General features: G+C 45.4%; 1 gene segment (V, D, J or C); it reads left to right on the top strand.

Annotated features, from left to right (window-relative positions):
- Nucleotides 1-6,468: 6,468 nt before the first annotated feature.
- LOC103915137 lies at nt 6,469-6,932 on the top strand. The segment is given in 2 exon segments: nt 6,469-6,511; nt 6,616-6,932. Coding segments are annotated over 2 exon segments (360 nt in total).
- The last annotated feature ends 6,103 nt before the right edge of the window (nt 6,933-13,035 follow it).

Raw genomic sequence — 13,035 nt, 5'->3', positions numbered from 1 at the left:
TCTTCCGATTCTCTCCCCCATCCCACTGGGGAGGGGGAGCGAGCGGCTGTGCAGTGCTCAGTTGCCGGCTGAGGTTAAACCACGACAATGCTAGAGATAAGGTTTTGCATTTCTCCCCCTCCTCACGTTGTGCAGCACTATGTGCCTTTGCCAGCAGAAGCCGGGAGTAAAGCTCAGTCTCTCTTCCTCATCGATGGCATGCCTGTGGTTTGAGGATACCCCCATGGCCCCAGGAATGAGGATTTCTTGCTGCAGCCTCATCCCTGCTGCGTCCTCTCCCTCCAGGTGTACACTGGGCCTTCCACCTGGACCAGGAGCCAGTCTCCATCACAGCCCTGCCACTCCCAGAGGACACTGTCAAATTTACCTGCAAAGTAACTGGAGGGTCACAGTTCACCTACATCCACTGGTACCAAATGTCACCGGCGACTCAGTCTGCACCCAGACACACCGGTCTATATCACCCTTTCTGGGTCTGATATTAACTGGGACACAGATTTCCCCCAAAAGAAATATCTCGTCTACACACGAAGACACCTGCATGCTGCTGGTGCGCGAGCTGGACAACCAAGTCAGCAGGTGGTACCACTGCGCCGCGTGGGACTGCACCCACAGCCATTCCCTTAACCTTCTGCCATTTACTATGGCAGTGATGTGTTTTGCAGAGGAAACATCCCCACAACACCATGAACTTTTTGTGTAGAGTCATTCCAGCTTATTTGTCTAGACATGGGAGAACAGCAGGCAAAAAGGCCAGGAAGTGCTTGCTAGGGGACTAGGGGCATCCGAGAGGGAGAGAACAAGGAAGGGAGAAGTGCTATTGTAAATGACTAGGGAACAGGAGGGCATTTTGGATTAAATTGCTGAGTTTGCATGTCCCGGGGCAGTTTTCAAGTTTTACCCCAGGTAAGGAACTTTATGGGTGCAAAATCCAGAGGGATGAAGAAGCAGAATGTTTTCTGGATGTAAATAAGGAAAGGCACAGTAAATGCTGGGGAATCCTTACGGGAGAAAACCACCTCCATCTTAGAGTCCTTTTCAAACTAATCTTCAGTGGAAGACCTGGGCAGGAGCAGGAGGGACTGCATAGTGCCTGTGATTTTCAAGGGGCCATCCTAGGAGCCATGTAGCACTGTCTGCTGCAGCTCCCTCTTGCTACTCCAGAGCAATTCAACGTAAGTGCAGTCTTCGGGAGAGTCACTGAGAAGTATCCTACTTTGCATGATGCTGAGCATCTTGTCGTTCCTTCCTAGGCTGTTGACTCTTCCTTCCTGGGCTGTTGAGTGATGTGAGGTATGAGGTACGCCACACAGCTGATAAGCAGCTGAGAGGTGCTGCTAAGCTATGGTTTATTTATCAGATAAAAGTCAAGCACAAACAAGAGCTATTTGCAGAAATATGGTACATAAATATACACTCTCAGTGGTCTTTATGAAGTTGTATCAAAGGTTTCTAGAACTGGAAGTGAAATTTGAAGACACCTGTCAGGTCCTGCAGTCCATTTTGTTTTCCATGTAGGATTATTTCGTACATTGTTTCTATGATAATTTAGTTTTAGCGGTCCCCAAAATGGAGTTGCCATCATCTCCAAGGGGAAATGAAGGGCTACAGCCTGGCTTATCTCAAGATTGGGACACTGTCTTGATTGACAGCCTGAATTTGCAGTACCAGCAAGGGCTACTAACATTGAGTTCACTTACTCTTCTAGGTCACAGGAGAAAAAATTTACCATTTTTGCCTGCAACAGCTAAAGAATGCAAAGCATTTTGGGAGATTCACAAGAAAGGGGTCCTTGTCTGAAAACTGTTTTTAACTAGCACTAATGAGACAGAGAAAGCCAGTTCTTCTGAAGTTGCTTGGGGCTATATAGATTTAGGTTTTCTGAACAAAGCATTCAGTACGTTATTGCATATTAATTTTATAAAGCAAAGATTTAGGGAAAAAAATCATTATTTGAGTCAGAGGGAGGATATTTTTCAGATGCAGAATTGCAAAGAACTCCATTCCCAGGTTTACCCTGTGTTTGTCTACACCTTCCAGCAAGAGCCAAAGGGTAGACCAGGATCTATATTGGAGCAGTCCATCATCTTTCTTCAGGCTATGTTGCCTCTTACAGCTCACATGGAGTGAGTGGTCAAGGTAAGAAACTTCTGACGTGTATGTCTCCAGGATCAGTGATGTGCAAGTCCTGGGCCAACGCAGCACTGCTGTTGATCTTGCAGCTTTTTGTAGTTTTACAAAATAAACTCACATAATTTTTTTTTTATCCCACTCAGAAAGCCACAGACATCATTTCCAATTGCAACAGAGCTTCACTTCTGATTATTATGCCATTAAGACAGGAAACCAACAAAGTGGTGTTTAAAGATCTAACAGCTATGGATGCCAAGAGCTATACCGTGAAACGATAAACAGTTGTTTTGATGTTAAAGTTGTGCTTCTGGAAGGTACTTTTCCCACACTTTGTATTGGTAATGGGATTTTCACTGTTAGTGGGAGCTAGAGACCCTTCTTGTGACTCCCTCTTGACTCACCACCCGTGTGAATGCTCAGCACTTTGCAAGGTGGACTGTTCAGCCAAAGCCCAGGAGAAATATAGGAAGAGCCCCTTACCTCGGTAGGATTTGTAGTAAGCCAGGAGACAGCCACAGTGCTCTCCCACGCTCAGCTCAGCCCCTGCTGGAGTGGAAATGACCAGCTTTCCCTGCACCTTGGGTGTTTTACGCTCCCAAGAAAGGGCTGAGTTGACTCTGCTGAAGTCAGTAGTATCTTGAGTATTGACCTGAATGGTAGCAGATACAGATAACGGAAGGAAGGAGAGAAAGAAAGAAAGGATGCAAAGCCACAGTCAAAGCACCGGGGAAGGGAGGAACCTGCATCCAGGTCTCCAATGCAGCAGGGAGCAATGGGATGGAGGGACTGAGGTGCGGAGCAGGATCTTCCTTTATTCGAGATGGCCATGGTGTTCCAGATAGGCCTAAAGTCTCCTAAAATCTGAAGAATGCTCTCATGCATTTCTTTACAGTTCCTTCCTTGCAACGCGCACCTCCTCATCTTGTCTGCCTCGGTGAAATAGCTGACCTGATTTTCATGTCTTCTCAATAAGTTGTAAGTTTTGAGCAAAGGAAGAAGCCAGTCCTGAAGGTGAATATTTTGTCAAGATAGAAGCATCTACAAAGAGACTGTTGGAAGGCAATCCTTAAGTTATCTAAATTATTAATCACTGTAATTGATTACTGAGCATTTGATTGGCTTTACATTCTCGTCATAGTTGCTGTGATACACCTATCAGATGTATCAATGCAGAAAGTACTATTAAATTGTTAACTTAAAATTTCCTAGCTGAAATCAGAACAACAACCAACATTGAATTCAGTTCCACTTGTTACAGAGCCCTGACCACTCATGTCTCAAAAAAGGCTCGAATGGGCTCATCAAAACCATGTGCTGGTTCTCTACACTGAGCTGGATTAAGCCATTCAAAGTCAGACTTGCTTGTGGACAAACTTGTATCTAATAGGTCATTTAATACTATGAGCTGTACAGAGCTATACAAAGACCCTGATGACATTATGATTTTATATCACATATGAGAGAAACCCCCGGTACAGTTTTGGGTTTGCAGGAAGAAAGAGTCAAGATCTTTTTTTTCATAAAAAATGGTGGATCTCTGTGTGTAGGTTGTCTCCAGTTTTTGAGTGTGTTCCAAATCCCACTGAATATGGAAAGACTCCCTGTGACTTTGGATGAGAAACTTTGGGGGGTTTGAGTCAATTTGGGGGCAGAAACAGGAAGTGTGTGAATTGCTTCATAGTGCTGGGAAAATTATATCTTGCTTAATCAACTGATTTCTACTTTAAAAAAACCAGAACCCTGATAGCATCAGTATCAGTAAACTGTCATTATAAAGTGTATTTTTCAGACGCTCTGGATGAGGAAGCAGTGTAGATGGTAGATAGCCGGGGGAGAGGGCTGTTCATCAGCAGGTTTTCAGATCTCAGTATTGAACTTTTTTTTAAATGAGATTCTGGCTTGTTTCATTAATGCCAGCTGATATAAAAATACTTAGGCCCATGTGCAGCATTTGGCTTGGGAAGTGTACGCTATTTTTAATAGAAAACCAGATCGCAAACCATATGAGATGCATAGAAAGCATGTTCTAACAATGGCTTTCTTGCAGGTTTACGAACATAATAAGAACATGAAAATGAGCATATTCCTACTGATGTCCTGCAACTGTCATATAAGTTTATGCTATAAAGCATTTCCATTTAAGCTAGAGAGCTAAATATAGATTCTAGCCTGCTAAAATTTGTCGTGGTACCAAGACCATGGGAAGTGGTCGAGTATGAAGACAGCTGCCCCTGATAGACAGGGAGAAATCCCTCTTTCTCAGCAATGTGGGAGCCAGCAGCTGGTAATGGAAGATGTTTGCTGGACAGGCATACTTTTTGATGCATATTTACTTTTTTTTTTTTAATTACTGGAGCTGCCAGTAAAAGTTTGAAAACACTGGAACTTCCTTTGCAGTACTGGGTAACTCCACACATAGGAACAGGGATTTCAGGTGGAAGCTATGTCACAGGAACCCATTTGATGTTCAAGGTTCAAAATGAATGGGACAAATTGTTAAAGGAAGAGCTTTGGAGGTATTGTCATGGGATGAAAAATCATTCTACACTTGGAGCCTCCAACACCTCAGTCAGTAAGAGAGTCAAGGAATGAAGCTGATCTCTGTCTAGTACCATATCTGGGGAATAAATCTCAGAGAACAGGGCTCTCACTACAACAAGCAAAGATATATCCAGGCAGAAATGAAGCAAGGGGAACTCAGGCTACAAATAAGGCATAAATCTGTAAGAGTGGGGCAATGAACTGCTGAAGCAACTTGCCTGTGACTGTGGTACAGTCTCTGTTGCAGGTCACGAGGCAGTTTCCTTAAAGAAGAACTGTAGTCGCTCACACAGGGCTTAATTTTGGGAGCTGCTGTGGGTGGTGGTATCCATTTGCAGGGTACCACCACGTGCAGGAACTTTCATACGGGGACAGAGGAGATCTCTTGTGGCCCCAAAAAGCTCAAGGCATTTAGAGGAGCTGCCATTGGGTGATGGGAACCTGGGTCACTCATTTCTCCTCCTTAGGTGCCTGCTCCCTCCTGCCAGGGATGGACTCTGGTCCTGGCTGGTTCAGGGAGGCAGGCTCGGCATCGCGTGATGCACATGCTGCTGCAGGTGCTTCTGGCTGCGTCAGCCCTTTGCTGTAGATATAAGTTGCAGGGGTTTGGGAGAGTCCCAGGCTGTGAGCTCCAGTGGCTGGTCACTGCTGTCACGACAGTGCCGTTTCTCTGCTTTCTTTGTAGATGGAACTGCGAAAGCCCCCAGGCAGCCGAAATCTTCCACCGGCAGAGACGTGCAAACAACTGCGCGGATCAGCTGCCATTTTTCTGGGTCAGATTTTCTGAATCCCTTCATCCACTGGTACCAACGTGAACCTGGAGAAGAACCAAAGTGCATTCTGTACGTGCAATCAGGGGAACCTTATTTTTATGAAAAATCTTACAGAGATATTTTTTGGGCCGAGAAGGCGAGGACAGAGTCCATCTGTATTCTGACAATAAATAAAATCACAAAGCAGCAAGAGGCTGCCTATTATTGCGCTTACTGGGACCTCACATCCTTAGAAAACCATCGGGCAGCTAACACAAGACCTCCTCTGTGCTCCCAAGGGCTGGAAACCTCACCTGACTCCAGGGTCCTGCTTGCCAGACTGGGCTCGCCTGCAGGAACTCATTAGGGTGACAAGTTGTGAAAAATAGCATACAAGTGCTGCTTGTCCGCTTTAGATGACTAAACTGGAAGGAAAGGCAGAAGGGATTTGCACCACCAGTGTGAGGTAGAGTCAAAGTTTAACCCTATGTCCCTCCTTGCCAGGTGCAGGGTGCGGCCCAGCGCTCTGCCTCCAGCAGCAGGCAACAGCAGGTGCCTAGAGGAGACTGTACGAACAAACAGCAACAATGCTTCCTGATCTCGTGATTTAGGGCAGCAATTTTGCCTGCTTTCGAGGGGAATCTCTTCTGTTCCATCCTCTGATAGCTGATGTACCTTAAAAATCCGGATATGAAGAACTGACTTTAAAAGCTAGCGCACATAAATCGTACGTTGAGAAAAAAACCCAAGGTGACTCATTACTCATCATGTGAGCAAATTCCTTGGGGAAAAAAAGAAAAAAATATATGTCTGCCTCAGTAGTGAGCTCTCTTCTTACAAGGGTGTTTTTTCTGGGGTTTTGGGGGTTTTTTTGTTTGCCTTCTATTTAAGTATTAATCAAAGGAAATGGCTTGTGCATAATTATTTCACACTTCCGCAGCTGGCACAGCCTCATTGGGTGGTTTACTGCCACTCAGATCTGCTTTGCCACCACTGGCCCTGACCCTGTCCCTGAAAGGAAGCCATAAGGAGGGCAGTGACAATGTGGCTGCTAAGAGCTTTCATCCTGGCAGCTGGTTTTTTTTGTACGTGCCCTGCTCACCCTGATGCTTGCACGTCCGCCAGTGGCAAAGGGGATGCTCTCTTGCCTCAGCTTCATGTTTCTAATTTTTCTCTTTCTTTCGCACAGGCAGTTCTGCACAAGTCTTGCAGCAAACCCCAATATCCATCACCAAGCCAGAAAGCAAAACAGTGCTAATCAACTGCCATGTCTCCGATCCTGATTTTAACAATGTTTTCATTCACTGGTACCAAAAGAGGCCCAACGCAGCTCCCAAGCGCATTGCTTACATGTCCTCCAGGCTATTCCTTGAAAACAAGTCCGATGAGGGGAAATTTAGTATCGAGAAGGACCCCGCCAAATCTGTCTGCACCCTGACAGTGAGCAAAGTAACTCAGCAAGACTCCGCTACCTACTACTGTGCTAAGTGGGATGCACAGCAGTAGAAAGCCAAAGGGGACCTGCACAAAGACGTGCTCTGCTTTCTGAACCAGGTCCTGAAGTGTTTGACGACATGCAGGAACATCCACACTCTACTTACCCCATCAGCCTTGAATCAGACACACTGTACAGGCAGCCAGATAGAAAAGACACTGCTGAGCTGGTGCGTGCTTTGCAGACACGCACTACAGCCAGCACCAGCAGAGCTGTTATTTCACTTTATCAGCAAAAAGGGCATTTTCATAGGTCTGGCTGGATTGCCTCTGGGTGGGTTTACAGGATGGCAGGGTGGGCTAGCTAAAAGAAGGAAAAATCTTTCTATTCCCACTACCCTTCAAGTTAAATCTTTGGAATAAATCCCCAGTTACATCATTTGTGTGGCAGAATAGAAGGATACAAGCGAAAATAAACTTGAAGCACCGCTCAGGACTGCGGATATAATATACCCATTTTGTACTTCTCTGCTGGTAGAGAATCTTGGTTTAGTTTCTCTTTGTTTTCCATCTGGAGCTGATCAAACCTTCATTTAAGTTAAAATACAAGTCTCTTAATTGACTTCAGTGGGGCTTCTCATCCAACACGGCAGCAAGCCTGCAAAACAAAAAAGCAACTATACAACAGATATTTATACTTCCATTGTGCAAACAGAAAGGCATTAATTTAAGTTATTTCACCCCTTTTCTGTTTACGGCCAAACAACTGACTGTTAAAATCATAGGACCACTGTGTTCTGATCCCAAAGGACCCAGTATTCCCAGTCTCTGGCACAAGGTACATTCGGAGATGCGACCCTGGGGTGTAGTGTCTCACCTTACCTGTGACAAGAAAGTTACGAGCGCAGCAATCCTGCTTCTGAGCTCCCAAATGGCTGCTGTGTACTTTCCTGGCCTTTGGCATTCGACCTGTGTGATGGGCAGTAATTTGAGAGCCTTCAAATTCATTAAGTTCCATGTTCTTATTTTTTCTTCCTTTTATTGGCAGTGGACCTGAGGAAAAGTGTCTGACCTCAGGCATTGTTTAGCAGCCTTCAACTAATCTAAAAGCAGCGGTAAAACTGCTTCAGACTACTAAATTACTTTGTGAACGAGTTAAAGTGATTTTGTGTGCGTGCATATGAGAGAGAGAGGAAAAAAAAACCTGTTAATTTGTGCTGCTTGTGTAAAAGCTATAATCAGGCTGTTAACATTTAGCAGGGTTCAGTCACGCTGCTTTATCTCAACGTCACCCGCCTGCTGCCAGGGCAGCCTCTCCGGATGATGCCCAAGTGAGTCATTTCCTTTCCTCTGTTGCCTTCCTCCCAGAGGCAGACGCCAGCGAGGGCCCTCGGGATGCTGCTGCTCCCGCTCCTGGCCCTGGCTGCAGCCTGGTCTCGTAGGTTCCCCTTGTCACCACGGCATGGCACGGGGCAGCGGCAGGAGGCACCCCATATTTACGAATGTATTTACAAATAGCAGGCTAAGAGTGTTTGTTGTGTTTTCTCTCTTTCTTTCTAGATGGACAAGCACAAGTGCTTCTGAAGCAGAGTCAAACATCCATTACCAGAAGGCAAGCTACAACTGCAAGGATTGACTGTATAGTCGAGGGCATATCTAACTTCCAGTCTGCAAATATACATTGGTACCGACAGATACCCTCCAAAGCTCCTGAACGGATTCTGTATATTGGATCGGGTCAAGCTTCTTATGATGACAATTCCTACAAGACCAAGTATTCTTCTTTAAAGAAAGGTACAAATGTCTGCACTTTCTCAATCAGTAACATCAACTCCAATGATGAAGCTACCTACTACTGTGCCTACTGGGAGACCCACAAAACTAGCAGACCACAGACAGCCTGTACAGAAAGCTGCCTGTACCCTGAGCGGCAGGCTTTCTGTCAAACGCAGAGAACCACGATTGCACCTTCCTGCCTTTAAAACATCCTGACAGGTTTATGCTGAGTATGTAAGTATAAATAATAGACAGAGAGAATAGCAAAGAAATGCAGCATGCTACTACTCAGCTGGTATAATGCACTGTGCTGGGGAAAAGGAGCACTCCTGTGGGTGATGGTAATGACAGCTGAATTACACAGTAACACAGATCGTCTTTGCCGAATATAGATACTTTCCAAATACAGTCTGAGCTAGCAAAATGAAGCAAATGGCAGGGAGGGAGCACAGGAGGAGGAAATTTGCACTGAAGGTCTAGCCTGGGAGACTTCAAATCCAGGTCACGATGGAGATACTGGTGATAATCACCACTGGTCACTCCCATCTTAATGATTATGATGGTGATGACTGCTTATAACACCAATACCCCTTAGGATCCCTTGTTATAGGGAAGGATCTGTTGCACTGGGCAACTCCTGAAAAGACGGCCCTGAGAAAGGGTTGCAAAGACCATTTACAAGAAAAAGCTCCAGACTAAAGCAGGGAATATATGGAAACGGTGACACAGCACTGCTCAGCCAGACAGCTGGGAGCAGAGCCACAGTAAAAGTTCACTTATGTGGCAATGGTATTCACAACCCCATGTCCACGTGTGTGTTTCATGCAACTCGAGTGCATCATTTCCTCTCCTCAATGGCAGTTCATCCCCCACTTAATGAACTTCAACTCCTACAGGCTTAGCCGTCTTCTCTGAAAACATCATTACTGCAGGTTCTTCTTGAAGCTTTAGTTTGGCCTTGGAAGATACCTTCCTCTTTGGCTTTCACACTTAAGTGGACAGAGTCTTCAAGTCAGTAAACTCCATGCTTATAATTTTTTGTTGTTGTTCTTTCATTGTAGATATGTTTACACTACAGGACCTGACACAAGTTCATGCATCTATCACAAGGACAACAGAACAATACGAATTTTCTGTACTAGTTGTGAGATGAGTTTTAGTTGTGTACAATGCTATTGACAATGAAAAAAGATCTAGAGAGGATTCTCTCATTTGAGTCAGAAAATGAGAAATTTTTCTCAGGGAAGGGCATGCTGTGTGGTGACCGCTGCCCAAGGGACCATTTGCCATGAAGTCTTTGCAGGGCACCTTGCATGAAGTCTTTGCAGGGAACCTTTTCAGGGCTCTGCTATGAGGGAAAATAGAGGGCAGCAAACAGCTGGCTGGGAGACGTGCATGCTTCACCCTGGCTTCGCTTCACCATGTCTGGGGTAAATGGATAAGGCTGACCAGAGAGTTTGGAGCTGTTTTAAATAAGAGTAAGAGATGATATTTCACTACGACTTATCCCATTTGTGCTACCAAAGCAGGCAGTATGTTCTAGGAAAGGCTGGTGAAACGTGCTTCTGGGACAGCTTTGGGGTGTCTGCGGAGAGGAGAACATCCTTGGGAAGGGCCAGACTGAACAACTTGAGTTTTTATGTGTGAGCTCAGCAGGTAAGTCTGAGAGAAATGTAGCAGATTGATAGATGAAAAAAAACTATTTCAGTTTGAGTATTTTAGGTCCTTTCTACACCGTTAGTGATGTGGTTTAGCTTGTTAGTAAATTTAACCCCCTCCATGGTAGCGAGTTGAAGAACGACCATTGGGTGTGCCAAATGAGTAATTTCCTCCTCCCAGCTGTTTAACGCTTTCTCCACCTGAAGGGCTTCATAACGTTTCTGTCTTTGTTTATTTCATTTCCAGGTTTAACCCTCACAGGCAGCATGTTGCTGCTTCCCGTCCTTCTTGCAACTTCATTGTGGTCCTGTAAGCTCTTTTTCCTCTCCCCTCTCCTTCCCGTGTTCTGAGAACACAGTCCTGGCTCCAAACTCCAGTGGTTTCTTCCCCTCACACAATTTCTCCACTTCCCTTCCCAGGTGGAGACGCGCAGGCAGTGCCAGTGCAAACCCCGGAGCTGCGGAGGCAGATGAAGGGCAGCTCTGCCAGCATGGCGTGCCGAATGAGCGCTGAAGCCACTGTGCACTGGTACAAGCAGCTTCCCGGAGAGCCGCTGAAGAGGATACTGTACGTGTCGGGACAGAATACTTTTTTTGATGACAGAGGCGATGCAAGGAGATTTCAAGTTCGGAAGGATCCTACTGAGCCCCACTACGGTTTAACGATAGCGTATTTAACCCCGAGGGATTCTGGCACTTACTACTGTGCATATTGGCGTTATGACAGCATCACAGCATTAGATGGGCAAAGATAAGCCATACAAAAAGGCATTTTGCACTCTGAACCGCAAGAACTGAACTCTGCCAAAATGAAGATACTTCCCTAATCCACCCCTCACTCATGATTTTTCTGCAACAGGATAAGAAAAACAGCAATTTATCATGACAGCTGCTAAATATATCATGTTAATAATCAGTATACCATTTCAGTACTCACACATATCTGTAACACCCAGAAACTGGAGAGTCCCAGTCACTTTAGCATAAATGTATTGAACTTTGCTCTTAAGATGAAGGCTTGATTGTACTGAAAGCACTCACCTGACAGTGAACACGTCCTGTCTCTGTGTGTGTGTGTGAAAAAATGTGAGCTGTAAATTTCTCTTCTCTATTAGAATCCTTGGAGCAAGCAGAGAAACATATCTCCATCCCCTCAGTGCTTTCTCTTGAAAAAAAAACCAAACATTAATATAAAAGGAGAGAAGACCAGATGATCTTGCACACATAGAATCATAGAATCATTAAGGTTGGAAGAGACCTCTAAGATCACCGAGTCCAACCGTCAACCCAACACCACCACGCCCACTAAACCATGTCCCTAAGCGCCTCATCTACACGTCTTTTAAATACGTCCAGGGATGGGGACTCAACCACTTCCCTGGGCAGCCTGTTCCAATGTTTAACCACTCAGTTCTCCTTCATATTTTTCTTTTGCCTTCCTTTGCATTTCAGTCTCTACAAATTCCTACAACAGCCCAGAAACCCCAATTTTACTGTCACAGTTTCTCACCTGATGTGTCCAGGACAGAACTGAAATCCTCAGCCATGGGCTATGCCCCTGGCAAGCAGAGACTCTCAGGCCCTTTGGGATAAGTGTACTTCGTTTTATAAATCAGGTTCTATGATCAAAGACTCCTTCTAGGAAAGCTGGCATTTACCTGAAAGCTAAGTCAGAAAACAGACAGTTTTGTGCCTCTGAGTTCCTGAGTGCACATGCTCAGTATCCTGTGAGATATCCCACTAATGCATCTGGACCTTCAAAAATGAGCACAAATACCTCCATAGTGGTTGTTTTCCAGTTCCACGGTCTCCAAACATCATTTTTGCTGGACTTTTGGAAAGATTTGGATATGTTATGGCTTGCTATATATGTTTCTGGCCTCCTTAACTATTTGAAAAATAGGTTGTAGTACATGTGACCTCAGATGTTAACTTCAGTCAGCTTGCCTTCTGTCTTCACATTGTGGGATGTGACGATTCCTCACAATCAGTCTAGGAGTGAGTTGACAGCAACTTCCTAACACAGGTGGTTGAGCAGCCAACAAGGAAGCTGGGCAGGCTGGACCTCCTACTCAAAACAAGGGAGAACTGGTTGGGCATGTGAAGGTCAGGGGCAGCCTTGACTGCAGTGACCATGAGCTGGTAGAGTCCAGGCTCCTGAGAAGAGGGAGTGGGGCAAAAACAGGACCACAACCCTGGACTTGAGGAGAGCAGACTTCACCTTCTTCTGAGATCTGCTTGGAAGAATCTGGAGATTCTCTTCTCCTGGAGAGAAGAGGTGTCCAGGAGAGCTGGTTGATATTCAAGAATCTCCTCCAAGCTCAAGAAAGACTAGGGAAAGCTGCTGAATAAGGCAGAGATACTGGTGATAAATGACATGGAAAAAGACTGAAGTACTCAATGCTTCCTTTGCCTCAGTATTCACCTGAAAGATCAGCCTTCAGGAATCCCAGGCCCCTGAGAACAGAGGGAAAGTCTGGAGCAAGAAATACATACCCTTGGTGGAGGAGGATCAGGTTAGTGAGACCTTAAACTGAACATACGTAAGTCCATGGCACCTGATGGGATGTACACGCAAGTGCTGAGGCAGATGGCCAATGCTTTTGCAAAGCCACTCTCCATTATCTTTGAAAGGTCACAGCAATCAGTACAGGTTCCTGAAGACTAGAATAAAGCAAATGTCACTCCTATCTTCAAGAAAGGCAAGAAGGAAGACCTGGGGAACTACAGGCAGGTTAGCC

Source organism: Pygoscelis adeliae, unplaced genomic scaffold, assembly GCF_000699105.1.
Source record: "Pygoscelis adeliae isolate BGI_AS28 unplaced genomic scaffold, ASM69910v1 Scaffold194, whole genome shotgun sequence".
NCBI lineage: Eukaryota > Metazoa > Chordata > Aves > Sphenisciformes > Spheniscidae > Pygoscelis > Pygoscelis adeliae.
Note: the sequence above shows the minus strand (reverse complement) of the source record. Positions and strands in the feature narration are given on the sequence as shown.